Raw genomic sequence first — 26414 nt, 5'->3', positions numbered from 1 at the left:
CCATATTGATATGGAGTTAAACAGTTATTAACATTGAGACATTCCATAATAGTATCCCTTAAAAACCCTTCAAACATTTTACCCACAACAGATGTTAAGCTTACCGGCCTATAGTTTCCAGGTTCCCTTTTGCACCCTTTTTTGAATATTGGTACCACATTTGCTAGCCGCCAATCCAGTGGAACAGACCCAGTTTCTATAGAGTCTTTAAATAAAAGGAATAGAGGCCTGTCTATCACATTACTTAACTCCCTTAATACCCGAGGGTGAATGCCATCAGGGCCTGGTGATTTGTCAATTTTAATGTTACTAAGTCGGTTCTGCACTTCTTCCTGGGTTAGGCAGGTCATACTTAATGGGGCATTTACATGATCACTCTGCATTTCCCCTGGCATATGCTTTTCCTGTGTGAACACAGTTGAGAAAAAAGTATTTAAAACATTTGCTTTTCCCACATCGCTTTCTATGATTTTACCCTCATTATTCTTTAAAGGGCCAACACCATCAATTTTAATCTTTTTTCTGTTTATATAATTAAAGAATAGTTTGGGATTTGTTTTGCTTTCCTTAGCAATGAGTCTCTCAGTTTCTACTTTTGCTAAATATATTTGTTTTTTTACACATTTTATTTTTTTCTCTATATATTTTTAATGCTTCCTCGCTGCCTTCTTGTTTTAGCTTTTTAAATGCCTTTTTCTTATTATTCATTGCCCCTTTTACATCCTTATTAAGCCACATTGGTTTTCTCCTGTTCCTAGCCCTTTTATTTCTGTATGGTATGGCTAGCTCGCAGTGGGTGTTTAATACCGATTTAAAAATTTCCCACTTATTTTCTGTGCTCCCATTTTTGAGGACATTGTCCCAATCAATTTGGCGAAGGTCTTCTCTAAGTTGATCAAACTTTGCTTTCCTGAAATTCAGCGTTTTTGTAACCCCCCTCCAAGGCACCTTACTAAAGGACAAGTGGAATTGTATTATATTGTGGTCACTATTCCCTAGGTGCCCATCCACTCGTACGTCTGTTATTCTATCTGGCCTGTTGCTTAAAATTAAGTCCAGAAGGGCTGCCCCTCTAGTTGGGCCCGGCACAAGTTGGGACAGATAATTATCCTTAGTTACTGACAGAAACCGGTTTCCTTTCTGAGATACACAGGTTTCAGTTTCCCAGTCTATATCGGGGTAATTGAAGTCCCCCATAATAATCACCTCATTGTGATTTGCTGCTTTGTCTATTTGTTTCAATAATACATTTTCAGTGGTTTCTGTTATATTTGGTGGCTTATAACAAACCACCCCTATGAGGATTTTATTAGTTTTCCCTCCTTGTATCTCCACCCATAGAGACTCCACCTCTTCATTTCCCTCTTTAAGAGTGGAAAATATCAAACTTAAATTTTTTTTTTTCATTTTTCTCAATTAAAACAAAATTTTTTATTTAAATATAATAATATTAAAACATTAATACTTTATATTTTTTCAGTTATTGAATTTTTTTTTTTTACGACACCTTCCCTTTAAAGTTAAGGTATCGCGTTTTTTTTATTTTTGTATTAAAAATAGTGATTATGAAATAAAGTATTTTTAATACAAAATGAAAATCGCAGCTTATTTAGTTTTTATTTAATTCTAATTTTACTGGAAGCACTGGGGGCTGCCATACTGGATTTGCTGTGTGTAATGACAGTAACTCATTCCTTTATGGTAGCCCCTTGTGCATAGAGAACAGTGGTCAGAATTCGACCCCATCATTTACGTTACAGTGGGCGTCTGCTGTGACCTGGACGCGCCCCCTGGGCTGTCCAGATCACAGCAGAGGGAGGAGATCAGCGCCATCATTGTGGAGCTCACAGCGTATGCTGTTTGCTCCACTATACCCCTGTCAACCGCCGGGATGTGTGAGTACGGGCCGCCTACCTACCCTCTCCTCCCCTCCCACCATTACCGTCTCCGATGACACCCCCTCCCTCCGCTCTCCCCAGCCCCCGCTCTGCCCCCGCTACTGCTACCGCCGCCCCTCCCCCCTGCCGTTAACGTCTCCAATGACACCCCCTCCCTCCGCTCTCCTCAGCCACCGCTCTGCCCGCTGCCGCCGCTGTGTGTGTGTGTGTGTGTGTGTGCGCTACTGCATGTGAGTACCGCCGCTGCTACCGCTGATACTGTCTGCACGGCTGTGTATCTAATCCTCTCCTGTATGATACTGTCTGCATGGCTGTATATCTAATCCTATCCTGTGTGATACTGTCTGCATGGCTGTGTATCTAATCCTATCCTGTGTGATACTGTCTGCTGAGCCGTGTATCTAATCCTATCCTGTGTGATGCTGTCTGCACGGCTGTGTATCTAATCCTGTCCTGTGTGATACTGTCTGCACGGCTGTGTATCTAATCCTATCCTGTGTGATACTGTCTGCACGGCTGTGTATCTAATCCTATCCTGTGTGATACTGTCTGCACAGCTGTGTATCTAATCCTATCCTGTGTGATACTGTCTGCACAGCTGTGTATCTAATCCTATCCTGTGTGATACTGTCTGCTGAACTGTGTATCTAATCCTGTCCTGGGTGATACTGTCTGCTGAGCTGTGTATCTAATCCTGTCCTGGGTGATACTCCTGCTGTCCTTGGTGACACTTTAGACATTTCTGGTCACCAACAAAATTGCTCTGCACTAAGTCCCTATATGTCATTCTCTGTTATCTGTTGTAAACACTAAGGGGCACTTTGCACACTGCGACATCGCAGGTGCGATGTCGGTGGGGTCAAATTGAAAATGACGCACTTCCGGCATCGCATGCGACATCGCAGTGTGTAAAGGCTGGATGATACGATTAACGAGCGCAAAAGCGTCGTAATCGTATCATCGGTGCAGCGTCGGCGTAATCCATGATTACGCTGACGCGACGGTCCGATGTTGTTCCTCGCTCCTGCGGCATCACACATCGCTGTGTGTGAAGTCGCAGGAGCGAGGAACGTCTCCTACCGGCCTCACTGCGGCTTCCGTAGGATATGCGGAAGGAAGGAGGTGGGCAGGATGTTTACATCCTGCTCATCTCCGCCCCTCCGCTCTGATTGGCTGCCTGCCGTGTGACGTCGCAGTGACGCCGTACGACCCGCCCCCTTAACAAGGAGGCGGGTCGCCGGCCACAGGGACGTCGCACGGCAGGTGAGTGTGTGTGTGAAGCTGGCGTAGCGATAACTTTCGCTACGCCAGCTATCACCACATATCGCTGCTGCGACGGGGGCGGGCACTATCGCACTCGGCATCGCAGCATCGGGCTGCGATGTCGTAGTGTGCAAACCCCGCCTAAGATTAGGAGGTGGAAGGCGTGCCATCACACACAGGAGAGCAGACTCCGCCCACTTTACTGCAGCTGTAATCTGAGTTTTTTTCTACAGTCGGATTTCTGTAGGATTTCAGAAGCTGCTCCCCCTAGTGTTTAACAGTGGAAACAGTGGAAAATATCAAACCTTTTAATTTTTTTTTATATTTTGCTCAATTAAAAAAAATAATATTTAAACAAAACATTAAAATATTATTACTTTACATTTTTTCAGTTATTGAAATTTTTTTTTTCTGACGATACATTCCCTTTAAGGGTATGAGCACATGATCAGGACAAACTGCGTTCTGGACGTCCTGACTTGTGGGGCCACGAGTCTCCTCTGCAGGAGACCGCAGCTGTTCCTGCCCGCGATCAGGGTTCGGGAACTTATCCTTGCAATGTAAAGAGATGCAAAACCTGCGCTCATGTAAAAACCAAGGACTGGATACATCCCTAACACACAGAAGGACTATAAGATTTCTGGGACATTCACATGTTCCTCCTCCAATGTGGTGTACTTAATCCTGCGCACTATATGTCCTATTGGGGTTTTTTATGTTGGCGAAACAGGACAGAGACAGAGCAAGAATGAAATCTCAATGCCACACAATTACAGATAAAAAAAAAAACATTTACCTGTGGCCAAACATTTCTGTACTTCAGGACACAGCATAAACCCCATGAAAGTCATATTAAAAGGCAACTTCAGATCACAAAATCATCAAGAGTCTGGGAATACAAATTCACTACAATGTTTGATTCTGTCCACACAGGACTCAACCTGTCAGGAGGATTTATGACTGACTACAAAACCTGAGGAGTCTGCTCCAGAGACGTGAGGGCATCAGGTCTCTGATCTTACCGGGATATTGGGACAATAAAACGTTCACATCACTAATCAAAGCTAATGAAGGATTCTCTCTGTAAGCTAAGTGTTTATTTAAATGTCCATATTTTACCACCTCTGTTCTGTGTGTATTTTTTGTGTTTCTTCAGATACTTTTTATACCATGCCTGATGAAGAGACCTAAGGCATCTCGAAAGCTTGATTTGTAACATTATTAATTTTGTTTTGTTAGGTACCAGAACTACAAGGATTACAACATTGTTTCTCCCACTGAGAGCAATCAATAAATTTATGTCAGACATTCTGGCGTCATCATAACCCCAGACCAGACCTCAATCAGAGGATAATAAAACTATCACACTCCTTATCTCTGAACTGCTCCAATATTTACTGCCAGGACTGTTTGTCCCCTTCACATCACTTGTCTTATTTACTGCACTATTCTTGTACCACATTGTATATAAATATGTGACTTCAGATTTGTATTATACGATTTCTGATGAAGAGACCTGAGTAGTCTTGAAATCTGCTGTTTGTTACCATATTTTCAGTCAGCCATTAAAAAGGTATTAACAGCTGAGAGGTAAATTTTTATTTATTTTTTTTCTATCTACTGACTAACATGGAACAAAGAGCTATTTTTCCTGTAACACAATTACGATATTATACAGACCGAGTGGCAAAACTAAATTACTTGTGATCTGTAAACTTGGCTTTATTATAAAATACCCTATATGTCTCCCTATCTAGAAAATCCCAAAATGTGTTTTTGGTTTTGCTGCTTTTTTTTACTTTATTTACTGTCTCAAATGGAAAGTCACAGGAGGCTGGGGATGCAATCACTTCTCTGAAGTGTCTATCACCTTTCTTGGAATGGGACATCTTCAAGAGGCTGTGTGCAGTCACCACCCTCTAAGGCTACATGTGCACACTGTAGTTTTTCTGCACACAAACTGCACCTTGTCACAGAGAGCCTGGAAATGTAAAAAAAAAAAAAACGCTTGTAATGTAGGTGCGTTTTTGTTATTGCGTTTTTTTAAAGGAGAAACAAAATATGATAGGATAATGGATAGATAGCTAGAATAGATGATAGAATAAAATAGAAAGAATAGATAGATAGCTAGATAGGTAGATAATAAGAACATAAAGATTAGATAATAAGAAAGAACAGCTAGAATACAGAGAAGAAATAACAGAATAACTTGATAGAGGGATAGAGCTAATTGTTTTAATTTTTTGGCGGTATTAAAAAAAAAAAAAAAAAAAATATGACGTGGGGTCCCCCCCCCCTTTTTCATATCCAGCATAGGAACAACAGCAGCAGGCTTATTTAAAAAAAAAATAGAAAAATGGGGGGACCCCACGTCATATTTTTTTAATACCAGTCAAGGTACAGCAGACAACTGGGGGCTGATATTATTAGGGTGGGAAGGGCCATCATTATTTGGCCCTTTCCAGCCTAACAATAGCAGCCCACAGCTGCCCCAAAAGTAGCGCATCCATAAGACCCAGCTGGACATAGCTCTTCCAGATTGCCCTGGTGCGGTGGTAATCGGGGTAATAAGGGGTTAATGGAAGCCCATAGCTGCCACTAAGCCCTAGGTTAGTGATCTCAGGCATCTATGAGACACCCCACATCACTTTTTGTTCACACACATTTTGTAAGTGAAAGTAAATAACCACAAACAGACAAAAAATCCTTTATTTGAAATAAAATAAAAAGCCCCCTCTTTCACCACTTTATTAACCCCGAAAACAGCTTCCAGGTCCGAAGTAATCCACACGAGGTCCCACGGCAATTCAGCTCTGCTACATCCCTGTCCTGTCACAGTCAGCGGCCATACAGTATGACTGCCAGCTGTGAGTGTGGACAGAGCTGTAGCGATCAGAATGAAGTGCGGTGAACCACTGACGTCACAGTTACGGGTCCTGCAGTACGGCGTGTGTCGCAGCAATGACGTAATTGGTTCACTGCTGTGAGGTTCAGGCCGCTACTGAAGTAAGCCGCGTGATCGGCGGTGCTGTCACTCACGTGAGTCCTCCAGCTGCGGCTCACTTCAAAAATCCGAATATAAAACTTACCGGGGGGGGCTGTCTGTGCGGTGACCGGTTGCATGCAGACAGCCGGGTGCCTGTGGTTGTGTGCGGGCGGCTGGGTGCCTGTGGCTGCGTACGGGCAGCTGGGTGCCTGTCGGTGCCGGCTGCCACTGTGTGCGTGCGGCTGTGCTGACTGTGGTGGCTGTGCGGCAGGTGTTCCAGTGTGTCTGCGGTCCCAGTTTCAAATGATGGCGCCGGGAATCAGCGCGTGCATCTGCACATGCGCCGCTCCAGGCGCCATCATTTGAACCGGGACCGTGGACAGACTGGGGTACTCATCGCACCGGCCTGCTCCACCACTGGCCCACCGCCGCTGCCCCGCCGCTGCTGACGCTACTGACCCGCCGCTGCTGCCAACACAACCTCTGCCTCCTGTGACCTTGCTTCACCACCACTGCTGCCCCCCTCCGGTAAGACATCACTTAGAGTATAAGACGGACCCCATTTTTATCTTTTTTATCTCTAAATTTGGGGTGCGTCTTATAATCCGGTGCGAAAAATACAGTAACTAAATTATCTGGTTTGGTGTATTCCAGAAACCGGGTGCAGCAGAAGAGAAGTCCTGGAGACAGAAGTGGGAGGATTGGAATATAGAGGATGTTATTCTTAGTGGATTGCAAAGCATGGGTAGGATGATAGACAGAGATGAGGGATGAAATGTAGGGCAGTGCAGAACTGTGGAGCACTTTGCCTGTAAGAGTGATAAGTTTATATTGGATTCTGTAGCCGATGGCCAATGAGTGCAAAGACTGGGCATGATGGTGGCATCAGTATAGTGGATGGACAGTGGAGAGGGGAAGAGTTTAGTAACAGGGGAAAAGATTAGTAGAGATTTGCAGTATTCCAGACAATAAGAAATCAGGGCAACAGTAAAGCGGGCTTTACACGCTACGATATCGTTAATGATTTATCGTCGGGGTCAGAGTGTTTGTGACGCACATCCGGCTTCATTAACGATATCGCAGCGTGTAACACTTATGTGCGGCCTTAAACGATCGCAAAAGCGGCCAAAATCGTTTGTTGCGGAGAGGTCGTCCTAAAACAAAAAATAGTTTTCCTCTCATTAGCGATGTTGTTCGTCGTTCCTGCGGCAGCACACATCGCTGTGTGTGACACCGCAGGAGCGAGGAACATCTACTTACCTGCCTCCATCGGCAATGCGGAAGGAAGGAGGTGGGCAGGATGTTTACGTCCCGCTCATCTCCGCCCCTCCGCTTCTATTGGCCACCTGCCGTGTGACGTCGCTGTGACGCCGCACGACTCGCCCCCTTAGGAAGGAGGCGGGTCGCCGGCCAGAGAGACGTTGCAGGACAGGTAAGTCCGTGTGACGGGGGTAAGCGAGGTTGTGAGCAACGAGCAGCGATATGCCTGTATCGCACAACCGACGGGGGCGGGTACGATCGCTTGCGATCTCGCTAGCGAGATCGCAGCGTATAAAGCCCGCTTAAGAGTTTTTTGAAGAGTCAAAGGTAGGAAAAGGTCAAATTCTAGCGATGTTTTTCAGGTACAGGTGACATGAGCAAGTGAGTGATCGGATATAGGGAATGAAGTACAGATCTGAGTCAAACATAACCCCAAAAGAGCAGGCGTGGAGCTGGGGAGTTATGGTAAAACTACACATAGAAATAGCAAGGATGAGCGATGGAGGATGCATTTGACAGTCTAGTCTGAAATTGGTATCGAACCCATGGCACCCCAATATGATGACTGCAGTAATAATTAGATAAGTAACAACATCTATCTTTTATGAATTTTTCCTAATAAAATTACGGATTTGGAATACTGGATATAGCAGACTAAATCCCTGCATAATAGAGTTATTCACCATTGGGTGATAGATCAAGAAGTTTTGGAGTCTGTCATCAGGAATAGCAGCTGAGTAATGGGGCACCACGCTGCTTATTACGGTGCTAAATCTCCATTGACAGGTAGGACGAACTCCTGCTGCAAGGAACAGATAATCGACTTCTATATATTTACTACTTGGCTCCAATTTTTGGGTTTATCATTAAAGGGCTATGTCTGATACCCATTTTGATATATGTTGGTTTGTCTTGTTTAGTCCTTTAGTGTTTTGTAACATTTTGTATAATAAAGATACTTAATACTTAAAAGTAAGGTATATTCTGTAAGCTACCTGTCATTACAACCATTTGTGGTAGGGCATTCCACAGTCTGACTGCTCTAACTGTAAAGAACCCTTTCCTATTTATATTAAAATACAGCTGCCCCTAAAGGATCAGATGATCGTTGCGGATCAGGCTACTAAAACCAAATCAACTGGTGACCACATACTACTTGGCCACAGAAAGGCTGCAAAATAAAAAAATTTTACAATAAGGAACGTCTCAAAAAGGGGGCCCAAAACTATCATATCAATATACTCAAAATGCTTATGAACCCATAAAATATACCTGACTTTTCAATTGGCTTTGTAAAATAAGCTGTCATGGGAATGTCCATGAAGAATAAAACTATTCCTGGCCAGTATATGAATTGTATCCTGAATTTTTTTTTTTTTAGCAATTTTTCCCCTTCCGCAGTTTTTTTTCTCTCTTCTGTCTCCCTCCAGTTTCTCCTCCTCTCCATAGATTTCTATAGTCAGTAGGTATAATTTAATCCTTGACTGAAGGCAGAAGTGTAGGCAGAGCTGAGCACTTTTTGAGAGTGAATCAGTATAGAGAAATAAGTGATAAGTGGGAATTCTTTTCTCTAATAAGATGTATGAAAAAATAAAGTCAGATTACAACTCAACAGTGATGTTACATGCATATAAAACCGCAACAAATACTAACGCACAGCAAAAATCATTTCCCCTCTTTTTTTGCCAAAAAATAAATGTACCATTATTTTTTTTTTCTTTTACAGATGACAACAATAATGACAATACAAACTGTCCCATGGCAAAAAATGATACGTGAAGAAAAATCCACAGCATCAGATTTTACTGTTTTTTACTTCTTTGTAATAAGTGACAAATCAGTCTCACCACCAGATTGTCACAAATCCCACTGGATATTTTCCCCAAAGTGTTTGCGTCCAGGGGAGCAATAATCATAACATCTGCCCAGCGACGTAGCTCAATGTGCAACACAGGATCCGATCGGCGGTTCCACATCTGCAGGAAAAAGAGCCAAACTGTAAGTGAAATAGGTCCAGGTACAGCAGTCGTATGTTCTGTTCATTGACAAAATCACATTTTTTGTAATTTCTGACAGCTAATTTTTGTTAATAGTATAGTAGAGCAGCAAAGCTGTACCTTAGCCAGGCTTATTGCTCTCTACAGGCCTCTTTTCCCACTTCTTTTATCGAAAAAGCAATAAAAATAACCCAAAAAAACACAATTGTGCAGCACAGACAAATGTACCAAAAAGTGCATGCAGGCGTCAATATAATCAGCATATTAAAGGGAACCTGTCAGGTGCAATATGCACCCAGAGCCACGAGCAGTCCTGTGTGTATATTGCTAATCCCTGCCTAACCGTCCCTGTATACACTAGCATAGATAAAGAGATCTTTAGAAAAAGTATTTCTAAAGATCTTATATCATATGCTAATGAGTGAGGGGACTTGTACCCTGGATGTTAGTTCCCCTGGCTAGTCGCCCCCATTAGTATGTTAGTACGCCCCTGTGTACTAACATGCTAATGAATACGCAGCTTCAGAGGATGATCTCACTCACCTCTCCGCCGCCATCACGGCCCGACGCTGGATTTTGGCTCAGTGCGCATCACCCCAGACTTTTGGGCATGCGCACTATTTGTTTGAAGCCAGGATGCGTACACCCGGCTTCATAGTGCGCATGACCGAAACTACGGGGTCATGCGCACTGAGCCGAAATCCGGCGTCATACGTGATGGCGGCGGAGAGGTAAGTGAGATCATCCTCTGATACTGTACATTCATTAGCATAATATAACACCCACAGGGGCGTACTAACATGCTAATGGAGCTGATTAGCCAGGGGAACTAACGCCCAGGGGACTGGTGCCCTCGCTCATTAGAATACGGTAAAAAATCTTTAGAAATACTTTTTCTAAAGATCTCTTTATCTATGCTAGTGCATACAGGGAAGGTTAGGCAAGGATTAGCAGTATACACCCAGAACTGCTCGTGGTTCTGGGTACATATTGCACCTGACAGGTTCCCTTTAAAAGCAAAAATGATTAACCAATAAAAAAACAAAAAAAAAACAAAACAATGTCACACCAGGAGAGTGTAATGATTTGTCATAATTTCTACTCAGAAAATAAGCCACATATGGCATGATATCTATTGTACACTTTAGGTGAAAATGTGATTAACAAGATATTTCTTGTCTTTATAAGCAATCATGTTTATTGTGTTTTTTAATACTTAAACTTTTTTTGCCACAGGGACAATTTTTCTAAATTAATTAAGGCCCTATCCAATCAAAAAGTTAGGGATATTTGGCTTTGGGTGAAATTTATGGAAAACTTAAAATGTTCACATTACAGTGACATTTTAGTATGTAGATAGAAGCATGCAATGGTGATTTCCTCACCTCAAACAATTTATTGAAACAAAAGCCAACAGCAGTGGTGGGTATACCTACCAAAAATGTCAGTGTGTCAATAACTTGTCGTGTGGCCTTGAGCATCAATTACAAATTGACAACGACGTCTTCTGCTGTTCACAAGTTGAGCTATTGTCTGGTGAGCCATGGCATCACACTCTTCTTGAAGGTCAGCCCTCAGGTCATTGAGGTTCTGGGGTACAGAACTATGAGCTTCTATATGGTGACTCAGCTGATCCCATAGCTTTTCTATAAGCTTCAGGTCTGGAGAAAGTGCTGGCCACCCCATTTGAGGTATCTCAGTCTCCATCAGCTGTTTCGTAATGATGAGACCTCAATGAGCCGCAGCGTTGTCGTCCATGAAAATGAAATTAAGCCTGTGTTGTTCATGCAGAAGGCACAATGACTGGATTAATGATGTTATCCAAGTAGTAGGGGCTTGTCACTGTACCATTCACAAAGTGTAGGGCAGTTCTGTATTGACTAGACACACCTGCCCACACTGTAACACCACCACCACCAAAGATTTGTCTGGTGATAGTGGTGTCTGGTGATAGTGGTGGCTGATGCATAGCGGTCTCTTTGACAAATCCAACATCGTTGGCGGCCATCATTTCTGCTCAGCGAGAATCGACTTTCATCAGTGAAGCACTGGGGCCCACTGGTTCCTTGGACAGCAAGATGATGACGCCTGTGCCTGGTGGAGTGGTCAGGTACCCTTACAGATCAATTACCACACAGAACACGCTGATGGAAATGGTTTTGAATGGTCTGATGTTTCACTTAGGTACTTTCATGTCCCTTAAATGTGCCTGGAGCTGTGTGTGCATTCATCATCTGGTTCTGAAGAACATTGTTCACAATGAAGCAGTGATCATTTTGGGATGCGGCCAAAGGACATCCACTTTTATGCCTTTCTGCAACTCTTCTAGTCTCTCTGTATCTCTGTACAACCTGCTGATGACACTCTGACATTCTAAGCTCAGTGGCCACTTCCGTGTGCAAACATCCTGCTTGAAGCTACTGGTCAATTGTTAGGTGTTGTCTTGGTCTCATGTTGTCAATATGTGAACAGCATGATGAGGAGAACTGTTTAAATACCACTTCTCATTGAACCCAGAAATGTATTGGAGGATTCATGGATGAAACACCTATTAAGAATTTTGACATTAAGCTCCTTGTTAGAGAACAGCAAGTTGTGCAAGTAGTACTGAGACATGGAACAGTTGGACATGTGCATTCAAAAGTTTAGAGAAAGTCACATTAAGTTCACCTAAAAAGGATACAGCCCATTATAGGATCACCAGAAATTTCACCAAAATGCCAAATATCCCTAACTTTTTGTGAGTTGTGTACATCACACTAGCGATGGCCAAACTAAAAACAAATTACGTGACAGCCGACCATATTGTGTCCCATACAGGATGGGACACAAAATACAGGAAAGGAACCAGAATGGGGCACATTATACTAAAAAGGGGACCAGGATGGGGAACATTGTACAATGAAGGAGCCCAGGTTTCTTGCACAGGGGCCCCGAGCCAATAGTGTCCGCTTAAATATCTATGGTGGTAGGAAAATAACCACCTTAGATATTTAAGACTGAAGGCCCCGTTACATGCAACGACGTATATAACGATATTTTGCAGGGGTCACGGAATCCGTGCCGCACATCCGGCATCGTTAGCGACATCGTTGTGTGTGACACCAACGAGCGGCCGTTAACGATGGAAAATACTCACCAAATCGTCCATCGTTGGCACGTCGTTCATTTTCAAAAAAATCGTTGATTGTTGAGGACGCAGGTTGTTCGTCGTTCCCGAGGCAGCACACATCGCTATATGTGACACCTCGGGAACGACGAACTACAGTTTACCTGCGGCCGCCGGCAATTAGAAAGGAAGGAGGTGGGCAGGATGTTACGGCTGCTCATCTCCTCCCCTCCGCTTCTATTGGGCGGCCGCTTAGTGACGCCGCAGGAACCGCCCCCTTAGAAAGGAGGCGGTTCATCGGCCAAAGCGGCGTCGCTAGGCAGGTAAGTCCTTGTGATGGCTCCTAACAATATTGTGCGCCACAGGCAGTGATTTGCCCATGATGCACAAACAACAGGGGCGGGTAAGCTCGCTAGCGATATCGCTGCGTGTAAAGTCCCCTTAACATTCCTACTGTTTGTCCTGATGTGCATTAATTTGGTGATTTGAAGCCTTCTGCATACCTGAGTCATATTTTCTTTTTTCTGTATTTGTTCTATTGTTATTGAACAAAAATTTCAAAATAAAAAGTTGCATAAAAAAAAAAAAAAAGACTAACAGTATATGAATCGCTAATTTTAAATTATTTCTTAGCTTTCGGAATTATAATTTACCCTTGTAAACGAAAGTCAGCAATAAACAAAATAATTTCTTGTTCATTTTTATTGAATGTGATGCTCTAATAACCAGGGAGACATCTAATATACAATGCTCCTTGCACATTGTCTTCATATGAATACTATTCTTTACACACACACACACCACAAGGATCGTCCTGATGAAAGTCACAGTAAGATTTTCGAAGAACTTTATGAAATAAAATAATAAAAAAAAAAAATTGCTGAATATTTATCAATGGTTTAAAAAGTCAATTTGCGTACAAGAACCTTAAAAAGGTCGAACACTGCTTAGAAATTGATGACCTATCAAAATCAGATTGGAGAGGGGTTCAACAACTACAAAATCCAACAGATTAGCTATTATCAGCTTTGGCTGGATACATCAATGTCTTGAGTGGAACAGCGTGGCTCCTTTTATTGTGCACTAGCCGTTGCCAATAACTGCAGCTCAGTGCATGAAAATGAAAATAACGGACAACCCCTTTAAAATGGACCTGTCAAGTGAAAAGTTTTTTTTATTTTATTTCAGCTTGTCCTGAATATTCAATATTTTTAAATCTGCCATATGGTTCCAGATACACGGACCTTTTCATTTAGTGCTGATTTTTATCGTCTTTTCCGCGGGGTGTGGCTAACAGGATTCTATGGGGGGGGGGGTCTTACAGCTGTATTGCGTTATTACCCTGGGAGCACCGCCCCCTTGATAAAGACCATAAAAACCAGCACTAAATAAAAAGGCCCAAATCTCTGTCTGGAGCTGTATGGCAAATTTAAAAAATACTGAGAGCAGTGAGAATAAAACAAAAAAATAGACCAAAACCTGATTAATTTTGATGTGACGACTGGCCCTCTTTGATTAACTAGATAAGTTTAATAAGCATGATGTACAGTGGGGAAAAAAAAAGTATTTAGTTATCTAAAAACATGCAGGATTTCTCGATCTCACAGACCTGTAACTTCTTCTTTAAGAAACTCCTCTGTCCTCCACTTATTACCTGTAGTAATGGCATCTGTTTGAACTTGTTATCAGTATGAAAGACACCTGTCCACAACCTCAAACAGTCACACTCCTAACTCCACTATGGTGAAGACCAAAGAGCTCTCGAAAGACACCAGAAACAAAATAGCCCTGCACCAGGCTGGGTAGACTGAATCTGCAATTGGCAAGCAGCTTGGTGTGATGAAATCAACTGTGGGAGTAATATTAAGAAAATGGAAAACATACAAGACCACTGATAATCTCCCTTGATTTGGGCTCCACGCAAGATCTCACCCCATTGGGTCAAAATGATCACAAGAACAGGGAGCAAAAATCCCAGAACCACAATGGGGGACCTAGTGAATGACCTGCATAGAGCTGGGACCACTGTAACAAAGGCTACCATCAGTATCACATTACGCCGCCAGGGACACAGATCCTGTAATGCCAGACATGTTCCCCTGCTTAAGCCAGTACATGTCTGGGCCCGTCTGAAATTTGCTAGTGAGCATTTGGATTATCCAGAAGAGTATTGGGAGAATGTCATATGGCCTGATGAAACCAAAATAGAACTCTTTGGTAGAAACACAACTTGTCGTGTTTGGAGGAAACAGAATGCTGAGTTGCATCCAAAGAACACAATACCTGCAGTGAAGCATGGGGGTGGCAACATCATGCTTTGGGGCAGTTTCTCTGCAAGGGACCAGGACAACTGATCCTTATACATGAAAGAATGAATTGAACCATGTATTGTGAGATTTTGAGTGCAACCACCTTCCATTAGCGAGGGAATTGAAGATTTAAGCCCCTTTCACACATGTTTTTTGCCATCAGTCGCAATCCGTCGTTTTGTGAAAAAACAGATCCAGCGCTGGATCTGTTTTTTTTCACATTGACCTGTACTTGTATTAGTGACGGATAGCGACGGATGGCCTCACGTTTCATCCGTCGTGCGACGGATACGTCATAAAATGTTTGTCCGGACAACGGAGCCGACGTCCACATGAATGTTTTTTGTCTGCGTCAAAAAAAACCGGACAGCGACGGATCTGTCGGCGTCCGTCGTTTGTTATAATGGAAGCCTATGGGCGCAGGATCAGTCGCAATCAGTCAAATAACGGATCCTGGCGACGCATCCGGTTTTTTTCATGCTCAGATGAGGTGTAAAATTATCTCTCTCTCTTTTCCTTCCGAGGTATGGGTTCATATTCGTTTTTCATAGCAAATAACCTTTGACATGAAAAAAAAGTGGTACGACAGATCCGTTTTTTTTACAAGATAAGTCGCATTAGTTTTACCACAATCTGCGACGGATCCATTGCACCAGTCACAAAACGGATTGTGACTGATGGAAAAAAACTGATGTGTGAAAGAGACCTAAATGTGGCTGGGTCTTTCAGCATGATAATGATCCCAAGCACACCACCAGGGCAATGAAGGAATGGCTTCGTAAGAAGCATATAAAATGTCCTGGAGTGGCCTAGCCAGTCTCCAGATCTCAACCCCATAGAAAACCTTTGGAGGAAGTTGAAAGTCCGTGTTGCCCAGCGACAGGTCCAACACATCACTGCTGTTAAGGAGATCTGCGTGGAGGAATGGGCCAACATACTACCAACAGTGTGTGCCAACCTTATGAAGACTAAAGGCCGCTTTACACGCCGCGACATCGCTCAAGCGATCTCATTGGGGTCACGGAATTTGTGACGCACATCCGGTCGCTTTAGCGATGCCGTTGCATGTGACACCTATGAGCGATTTTGCATCGTCGCAAAAACGTGCAAAATCGCTCATCGGTGACATGGGGGTCCATTCTCGAATATCGTTGCTGCTGCAGTAACTATGTAGTTTGTCGTTCCTGCGGCAGCACACATCGCTCCATGTGACACCGCAGGAACGAGGAACCTCTTCCTTACCTGCCTCCCGCCCGCAATGCGGAAGGAAGGAGATGGGCGGGATGTTCGTCCCGCTCATCTCCGCCCCTCCGCTTCTATTGGGTGGCGGTTCAGTGACGCTGCTGTGGCATTGCTGTGACGCTGAACGAACTGCCCCCTTAGAAAGAAGGCGGTTCGCCGGTCACAGCGACGTCGCAGGGCAGGTAAGTAGTGTGACGGGACCGCGCGATGTTGTGCACCACGGGCAGCGATTTCCCTGTGTCGCAAAACCGATGGGGGGCGGGTACCCACGCTAGCGATATCAGTCACGATATTGCAGCGTGTAAAGCGGCCTTTACAGAAAACGTTTGACTCTGTCGTTGCCAACAAAGGATATAGAACAAAATATTGAGATGAACTTTTGTTATTGACCAAATACTTATTTTCCACCATAATTTGCAAAAAGAATCTTGCCAAATCAGACAAGGTGATTTTCTGGATTTGTTTTCTCATTTTGTCTTTCATAGTTGTGGTCTACCTATGATGTCAATTACAGGCCTCTCATCTTTTTAAGTGGGAGAACTTGCACAATTGGTGGCTGATAAATACTTTTTCCCCACTGTATATTCTGTGTGGACATTACATAATTTCCAACCTCACCTTCCACTCGTCATCATCACTATAGATCGGTACCGGTATATCTTGTATGTTGTAGAAATGCTTTGCTCTCTCGGTGGTCACAACCTGCACTTCAACCTGTAGGGAGAGAGAAGTATAAGCAGCAGGGCTTCCAGTATGTATTGGTGCAACAAACCACCATCAAAACTTATACATTTTTCATGTAGATATGATGATACTGCAATGTATATACCGTGTTTTCCCAAAAATAAGCCCTAGCAAGAATTTTTAGCTTTTTCGGAGTAAGGTTTAAATATAAACCCTACCCCGAAAATAAGCCCTAGCGCATCTTTCAGGGAAAAAAATATATAAGACAGTTTCTTATTTTGGGAAAACACGGTATTAGTAAAATGTCCTCACCAATCAATCTTTCCCATTTACCGCCTAAAATACAAATTATTAATCAATTTATAAAGGGGTGGAACAGACATGCACAAAGAAAAATGATTCTACTAGTGATGAGCGAGCACTACCATGCCCGGGTACTCGGTACTCGTAATGAGAAATTGGATGGTCGGATGGACGCAACTCAAGTAAAATGTCAATGAGGAACTCAAGCATTTTTCAGGAAGATTTCCCGGAAAAATGCTCGAGTTCCCCATTGACTTCCATTATACTTAGTATTCAAGTTGCGCCCAACTGCTCATTACGAGACCCGAGCATGGTAGTGCTCGCTCATCACTAGAATCTACAGGTATATACAAATGGGATTCCCTCTATTATACAAATAAAACATTAACAAAAAGTGGCATATGACCACTGCAGCCAATCACTAGATTCATCGATGATGTCGACATGGTGATTGACTGTAGCTATGCTAAAGTTGTGACATGACCTCTGCAGCCTGTAAAAAAAAGACTGGGTAGCCGCAGAGAGGCTTTGGTGAGTGAGTAGAGATCAGTGTGATATTTTGACACTAGGCAAGCCTAGGAACACGTAAGAGTTAATCTTGGAAATCCCTTTTAAGCTGGGGTCACACATAACGACGACGACAACGACGTCGCTGCAACGTCACCATATTCTGTGACGTAGCAGCGACCATAGATGATCGTTAGTAAGCTGTCAAACATGTTATAAAAAGCAGCGACGGAGTAGCGATCATAGCGACGTCGACGGTCGTTGTGTGGTTTCAGACGTAGCGTAGCGTCCCTGCTGCGGTGTCAAACAAAAGGATTATCAGCTTATCAGCATGGCGCAGCGGGATAGCAGCGTTCAAAAAATGACCTGGAGCATTCAGGAGCGAGCAGCGATTTCGCAGCAGGGGTCTGATCGTTGTTATGTGTCACACATAGCGACGTCGCTGTAACGTCACAGAATATGGTGACGTTGCAGCGACGTCGTTGTCGTCGTCGTTATGTGTGACACCAGCTTTAGACCATGTTCACACGTTGAGTACTTTGTGAGTTTTTTTATCTCAGTATTTGTAAACCAAAACCAGGAGTGGAAGATAAATACAGAAGTGGTGACGTGTTTCCTCCTGGTCTTGAGTTACAAATACTGAAGGGAAAAAAAACCTCACCAGATACTCAATGTGTGCACGTGGCCTTGAATCCACAGTTGTATAAAAACTGTTTAGAGTCTTTTCACACATCCATCACTTGTACTTAAAGGGAACCTGTCACATTTTTTGCCCTATAAGCTGCGGCCACCACCAGTGGGCTCTTATATATAGTAATCTAACATGCTGTATATAAGAGCCCAGGCTGCTTTGTAGAACATAAAATACACTTTTTAATACTTACCTAAACCGGTCGTAGTGGTGGATGTGGCTCAAATGGGCGTCTTCGTCCTACAGTGCCAGCGCCTCCTCTTTCGGCCATCTTTGTCGCTGCCTCTGTTGTTCTTCTAAAGCCACGGTGGATGACGCGTCCGACGTCATACACACTCGCCAGCATTCAGGTCCTGAACAGGCGCACTTTGATCTGCCCTAAGTAGGGCAGATCAAAGAATTGTAGTGCACCTGCGCAAGACCGGCGAGTGTATATGACGCAGCCACGTCATGCACCCAGGCTTCAGAAGGAGGATAAAGATGGCCGATAGAGGAGGTGCCAGTACCAGAGAACGAAGACACCCATTTGAGCCACATCCACCGCAGCGACCGGTTTAGGAGAGTATTATAAAGCGTTTTTTATGTTCTATGCAGTGGTCTGAGCACTTATATACAGCATGTTAGAATGCTGTATATAAGAGCACACTGGTGGTGGCCGCAGCTTATAGGGCAAAAAAACTAGTGACAGGTTCCCTTTAACATCAGTAAGTTTTGCAGGAGAATATTAAGGCTGTGTTCCCATGAGTTTTTGAGGATACAAAGCTTTGTTCCATCAAAAACACAACATCTAAGGCTGCGTGCGCACTCTGTTTTTTTGCCGCGTTTTATGTGTGGATTTTCCCCGTGTAGAAGATCTGCACAGGTGTTTTTAGTGGTTTCCGCAGCCGAAATGCATCAGAAACGAATGTAATCAGCACAAAGTTTTGTCAAGGTCAAATACCAAGAAGTATCAAAAGCTAAGCAGCTTTATTTAATACAGGACAAACCAACAAGAGACAAAAAAAACGCAATAAAAATCGTATTTACAAAAATGCAATAAAGAAAACACAAGTAACCCAATTTATATAACAGGTGCAGAAATTCTTACCAAAGTGTCGTCGTGGGAACGTGGCCTAGAGGGATTTTCCACTTTTACAATAGCGGACTCCAAATGTTTTCTTTTTAATGTAAAATAAAATGGGACAGTACCTACCCTCCTTCGCTCCAGCTCTCCACCACTGCTCCATCTCAGTGTTTTGTCTGCAGGGGTGACATCACATTAACAGCTCACATCACCACTGCAGCCAATCACTGAGCGCAGCGGCTCATGTTGTTTACCTCAGTAAAGTTGTTTAGCCAGTGATTGGCTACTGGGGTGAGCTGTGGGCTGTCGATGTGATGTCACACCCGCCAAAGACTGGAGAGCTGGCGCTGGACCTGAGGAGGGTGAGTACTATATGAGTTTGTTACTTTACGCAGCAGGCAATGTTTAGGGTGCACATTTTAAAAACTAAAAAAAACCTTCAAAGGACAACCTGACAACTCCCCCTAAGGGCTGTTTCACACATCCGGCATTTCGCCGATTACCGGATCCAGCACACTCCAGTACAGTGTAATACAGTACAATGGCATCATGGCAACCTCCGGTCACATTCTGTCATGTGACCGGAGCATGTGACCGGAGGTTGCCACGATGCCATTGTACGGTATTAACACTGTACTGGAGTGTGCCAGATCCGGTAATCCGGCGAAATGCCGGGTGTGAAACGGTCCTAAGCCGCCACCATGCCTGTGCACCCTTTTCCGGCTAAGCAGCAAATAAGAAGCTTGTTGGAATGCAGTAAAAGGGTGCAAACCAGACATGGGGGCAGTTTTGGGGGCAGGGGCAGCTGTCAGATCCCCTTTAAGAATACACTGTCTGTGACACCTACTCCAGGTATCTGCAGAAGACCAGACACTAAAAGGGGCAGCTTCAGAGCCGCCACACTGCCGGTGACACCAACAAGGACATGGATGGCACAGGGCGAGGTCAGAGAGTCAGGAGAGTCTTCACCAGAACTGTCCATTTCTTACAACCTGCAGAAAACAGAATAAACCAATTAAAAAGACGTCTTCTTCAGGTCACACAATGCAGATACCGAGCGCAAAACAGTTTCCTTAGAATTACACGTATAATGGAGGATGGCCTTTCCCTTGCTCAGCACATTTTTTATGCTGAAAAAGCCCCCCCTCGGCTTATACTCAAATGAGGGACCCACTCATGGCCGACTTTAGCCATGTGCGATCACACAGGGCGCCGGCCATCACACTGAAGTAGGGGCGACAGTGAGTTAGGTTAGTTACTGTGCGCACTGATTGCTGCAGCCCCCTGCCATGATCCAGGTCTCTAGCCCAGGGGTCTTAAACACTTGGACTGCAGACACATATGCTTCTCGATGATCCCGGCCGGGTACACGGGGCTGCCGCTGCCGTCACCTATTTACTATGGTTGAATGATGTGCGGCACCACAAATCATTCAACTGAAGTAAATAAAGCGTTGACGGCAGCCGCAGCCCCGTGTACCCGGCCGAGATCATCGAGAAGCATATGTGTCTGCAGTCCGCAAGAAGCAGGGAACATTGTTGGAACAGAGGACAGATGAGAAGAATATTTTGTGTGTCTATGTGAAGAGTGGCATAATAGGGGACAAGAAGAGGACCGGAATCAGGACATTACTAAAGGATGGGGCACATTACGTTTTATTGGTATTTATTTTTATTTCTGAAATTTACCAGTAGCAGGTGTATTTCCCACCCTAGGCTTATACTCGAGTCAATACGTTTTACTAGTTTTTTGTGGTAAAATTAGGTGTTTTGGCTTATACTCGAGTTTATACGGTATACAGACTTCTCACTAAGGTCATGACTTCTCATTCTCAGCTGCTGTTGGTAATTTTCACTGACACAAATGGGGTCATGAGACTTCTTTCCTTACGAGCCATATCCCACCATAAGCCCAGATAACAGAGGCACTGCAGTGCTTTGCTCACCATCATTAAAAATGGTTAAGGCTATGTGCGCACTAGAAAGTGCCTTTTTCTTAAGAAAAAAACTGACCCTCTGAAAGAATCCTGCACCCGCTGTAAAAAACGTGGTAAAACCGCACCCGCATTTTTGCCGCGGATTTACTGCAAGTTGGTCCGCGTGGTTTTTACCATTATCTATAGCAAAACCCGCAGGTACCTGCGGAAAAGAAGTGACATGCTCATTAATTCCGCAGCGGAAAACCCCCGGGTAAATCCACGGGTATAAAAAAAACCGCATTGTGCGCACAGCATTTTTTTTAAAACCCATAGGATTTGCTGGGGAATGACTGCAGCAATGTTAGACACATTTTCTGCAACAAATCCGCAGCGTGCGCACAGGGCCTAAAACTGCACAGTGCTTGTAAATAAACAGGAAGTTGGCAATTTACCTTTTATTACAGGATACATCATCTTCATTTTCAAGAATGTAAAGATTTTTTTAATTTCCTTGTGTGCTGCTCGTTCCCAAGGTTACCAGCCTCCAAAGCAAAGAGCACAGGTCTTACAAGCTGTTTCTATATAGCCTGCAAGCGCTGCTCTAAAGCTGTCCATACCGCCGGATTCAGCCAGTCTCAGTGCTCCTGCGCGCCTCCTGTCTGCAGCATGAAAGCGCACAGTCTGGAGCAGCGGCACGTCTGAGCTGTCATTCAAGAGTGTGCCGCCATATCCCTTCCTTTTTCCAGCAAAGCAGGTAGCCAGGAGATAGAGGAGTGGTGCACTCCAGAAGATAGAATGTGAGAATAAGCCACACTGGCAAAAACAACCCCCACCCCATACCCCAGTGCCAGACCCCTCAATTCAATCCATTGTCTTAAGGGGGCTTTACACGCTACGATATCGTTAATATTTTATCGTCGGGGTCACGTCGTTAGTGACGCACATCTGGCGTCATTAACGGTATCACAGCGTGTAACACTTACCAGCGACCTTAAACGTCCTCCAAAGGGGTGAAAATCGTTTACCATGGAGAGGTCATCCTAAAACCAAAAATTGTTAATGGTTGTTTATAGATTTAAAGGTTGTTCCTCGTTCCTGCGGCAGCACACATCACTGTGTGTGACACCGCAGGAGCGAGGAACCTCCCCTTACCTGCGTCCCGTCCGCAATGAGGAATGAAGGAGGTGGGTGGGATGTTCGTCCCGCTCATCTCCGCCCCTCTCCGCCCCTCTGCTTTGATTGGCCGGCCGCTTAGTGACGTCGCGGTGATGTCGCCGTGACGCAGAACGCACCTCCCCCTTGAGGGAGGGATTGTTCGGCGGTCACAGTGACGACGCCGACTAGGTAAGTGCGTGTGACGCTGCCGTAGCGATAATGTTCGCTGCGGCAGCGATCACACGATATCACATGCACGACGGGGGCAGGTGCTTTTGCGTACGATATCGCTAGCAATTGCTAGAAATATCGTAGCGTGTAAAGCCCGCTTTACTCTTAGACCACATTCACACGACTTTTGCCAGTGTACTGGTGCATAACATAAATACATAAATAAAGTGCATGTAATAGTAAGCGGCACCTGCACCTGTCTTCTGAATCCGCACAGAGAGGAGCTGACTGCTCCAGTGGGTTTATCTTAATTGTGTTAGATACCATAAGAAAGAAGGGGCACCCTGGTGACCGATTCCTTTATCTATAAATCATTTAGTTGGCCATCTTTGGAGGAGATTTTTTTTTCCTATTGAATGCATGTATTTGGCGCTTACCGTAAATAATAAGTATTTCAAGTAGGCGCCATTAAAACATGTTGCACCGTTTGTAGCCTTTGTGTAAGAGATTGCTCACACTAGTGTATAAACATGGCAAGTGCAATGTGAGACGAAAAGGGACTGCACTCGGACCGATGTTATTCGATGAGGCAGAGCAGGTCAGAGAGTTTTTTCTCAGCAGTTTTTGGCATGAGCAAATTATTGTAGCATGCTGTTAGTGGCCGCGTAAATCGGATGAGACTCACCCATGCAAGTCTATGGGTGCGAGAAAAAAAGCGGATGCTGCACGGACCATCTGTATGCCATTAGTTTTTTTACAGATTCATCACCATTCTGTAGCACAGAACACTGTAAATGACTGGAGAATAATTGCGTTTTTTCTCAGCAACTTTATATAAGGCTACTTTCACACTTGCGTTGGACGCCTTCCGTAGCATTGCGTTGTGTGACGGATGCAACGGATGCTACAAATCGTACAAAACAACGGAAGCTTTTTTTTTATTATTTTTTTCTTCTTTACAGTTTTACCGGCAGCAGATTATTGTGAACGATCAGCCGATCGCTCTCATATGCCGGCGGGCGGGCGCTCAGCTGATCGCTCTCAATAGCCGGCGGGCGGGCGCTCAGACGTTCAGCCACCGAGAGACAAAATAAAGTTTGTGATTTAAAAAGAGCATGCACAGTGAAATACTACGGATTGCGCTGCTCAAAAAAAGTTGCATGCTGCGTTTCTTCCGCCCAACGCAGCGTCAAAATAACGACGCTGCGTCGTCCAGCGGATGCAATGCTGACACTTGCGTTACAGTGCGTCGTCCATACAAGTCTATGGAGAATAGCGCAGTGCGTTAACGGACTGCACTATTCTCCATAGTGACTGACTCCGCTGAACGCAAGTGTGAAAGTACCCTAAATCACAGACTTGCACAGCTCTCTCATGACGCTCGTCCATATTTTCTGGATCAATATCTGCAGGGCACGTGGCACAATGCCACGCGAGACTCGATATCAACCCAACGGCTGTAGAGCATAGGCTGTTTTTATGGTATACGGGGGAGATATAACAATTGTGAAGGTAGTGGGGGCAGTGGACAACCCCTTTAAATATATGTATTTTGTCTCAAATAATTTTTGCAGTTGGGTTTCATTACATAGTTTGCCCCATTTTGCTTTTGCAGGCTCTTTGTTACCTGCACATTCTACTTTGATGTGGTCATCAATCAGCTGAGAGGATATCAGATAAAGAATTACAGACTCCCCGGCCAGACGGTCATATTGGGCTGACTGACAGGGTCTCGGTTACCTCATCTGCAGCCAGCATTAGTGGAAGGGTTTGCTCACACTGCTGTATAAAATAATCGCTCTGATATTATTTATTATTATTATTATTATTTATTATAATAATAAATAATATCAGAGCGATTATTTTATACAGCAGTGTGAGCAAACCCTTCCACTAATGCTGGCTGCAGATGAGGTAACCGAGACCCTGTCAGTCAGCCCAATATGACCGTCTGGCCGGGGAGTCTGTAATTCTTTATCTGATATCCTCTCAGCTGATTGATGACCACATCAAAGTAGAATGTGCAGGTAACAAAGAGCCTGCAAAATGGGGCAAACTATGTAATGAAACCCAACTGCAAAAATTATTTGAGACAAAATACATGTATTTAAAGGGGTTGTCCACTGCCCCCACTACCTTCACAATTGTTATATCTCAACCGTATACCATAAAAACAGCCTATGCTCTACAGCCGTGGGGTTGATATCGAGTCTCGCGTGGCATTGTGCCACGTGCCCTGCAGCTAATCAGTGGCTTCACTCCCACTTCCTTGGAACAAAGCAGATACCCAGAAGTGAGAGCTGCAGCTCCTTGTCTTCCTCTGACTGTCACTTACATCTGGAGGAGGTGACAGTGAAACAGAGGATGATTGTGCAACGTCAGCGCTGCAGCCAGTCACACGAGTCCCAGGAAACCAAGCACAGACCCTGGCATCGAGGACAGGCTGCTATTATTTAACATGGGGAATACAACAATTGGGAAGTGTCTGAGTAGTGGACAACCCCCTTAAGTAAAAAAAAAAAAAATGTTCCCAGAGGAGGATAGAATAGAACAGGGCAGCTCTCCGTCACTTGTCCGGTGTCAGTAATACCCCAGCTGTGTGCGGCCAGGACGGAGTGTATGGACACAGTGCAGGCGAGGGCAGCAGCAACCAATCAGCTCGCTGCTTTCGATATCCAAAATTGAGTGCGCGAAGCTGATTGGTTGCTATTGGCAACACTGTCATCTTCCCCCACGTCTGGTAAAACGACCTCAGAGAAGGACCCGCAGCGGGGACATGACATGAAGCAGTACTTACATACGGATCACGAACGTGTCCGGTACTGATAAACCGTACAACCGTGTTTCATTGCGGAACGGGCCGTGACAGTGGAGCCATGATAGCTAATCCGGATTAGATCTCTATAGCAATCCAATCAGGACACGACTAATCCCATCATACCGTGCGGCACAACTACGTGACATGGTTTCATCCGGCTTCGAGACTAAACAAACTACATGTTCCGAAATCCTTTGCGTTGAGTCCAGTCTCGGTTTCCGACACGGCTTTGTGCTGGAGAGCGCCCCTGGTGGTTGTATCAGGAATATCAGAGAGACTACTCCGCTATATCTGAACGTCTGTACTGATTGGGAACCACGGCGCATGCGCCCCGACACGAGCTAGCTACTGTGCAGACACAGTCACACATCGCTACATGGCAATGTGGGGGCTTCCTGAATGCGGACGCATCTCCCTATGTGGGACCCTCCATACTGTGTGCCTCCCCCCTCTCCCGATCATATACAGCAGCGCTGGCAATGTAGGGATACTTTTTTTTTTTTTTTAACTCCTTCAGGTCTTCGCCATTTTTCACTAATTTGGATGGAAAAAAAAGGTTCTTGGAGGAAGTGAAGGAGGCATAAAGTCAGTATTGGAAAGCTTGTTTTGTGCCGGACGAGCTGTAGTTGAGAATGACACCAATCATTTCTCCATATGAAGTACTGAAAATAAAGGCCAAATGTGGTGAAATAGGACTCAGTTCCACCATTGCTTTTCGGGTTTATTTTTTTTACCCACTTATATGGCGCTATTAATTCCACAGCGCTTTACAGACATGGTAGGGTGGTATTGTGGCGATTATCATGAGGTATACATGACCCTGCAATCTGATTGTCAGGATCCGTACGATTGTGGCGATACAGGGGCATACATAGAAATAACGGGGCCCCACAGCAAAAGATGTAACTGGTCTCCCGCTTCCCCATAAATAATATCTGGTGAAGTATGAATAACCGGGGTCATATCTCCTGACGTTTATAAATGGAGATGGACATGTATTGTGGCACATAGACAGTAATCACGCCCCTTTAAAGCCCCTT

The 26414-nt window shown here is 44.4% G+C and overlaps 1 protein-coding gene across 1 annotated transcript in view; it reads right to left on the bottom strand.

Annotated features, from left to right (window-relative positions):
* PPCDC (phosphopantothenoylcysteine decarboxylase) overlaps window positions 1–25519 on the bottom strand; it is a 57924-nt gene extending 32405 nt beyond the window's left edge. The window contains exons 1-4 of the mRNA XM_075342689.1: window positions 25354–25519; window positions 20160–20304; window positions 16683–16778; window positions 9255–9383 (exon numbers count right to left, since the gene is read on the bottom strand). Of these exons, the coding sequence (XP_075198804.1) occupies window positions 9255–9383; window positions 16683–16778; window positions 20160–20294 (360 nt within the window). The 5' untranslated portion in view covers window positions 20295–20304; window positions 25354–25519. The remainder of the gene's footprint in view (window positions 1–9254; window positions 9384–16682; window positions 16779–20159; window positions 20305–25353) is intronic.
* Window positions 25520–26414: the final 895 nt, after the last annotated feature.

The sequence above is a fragment of the Anomaloglossus baeobatrachus genome, chromosome 4, assembly GCF_048569485.1.
Source record: "Anomaloglossus baeobatrachus isolate aAnoBae1 chromosome 4, aAnoBae1.hap1, whole genome shotgun sequence".
NCBI classification, from domain to species: Eukaryota; Metazoa; Chordata; class Amphibia; order Anura; family Aromobatidae; genus Anomaloglossus; species Anomaloglossus baeobatrachus.
Note: the sequence above shows the minus strand (reverse complement) of the source record. Positions and strands in the feature narration are given on the sequence as shown.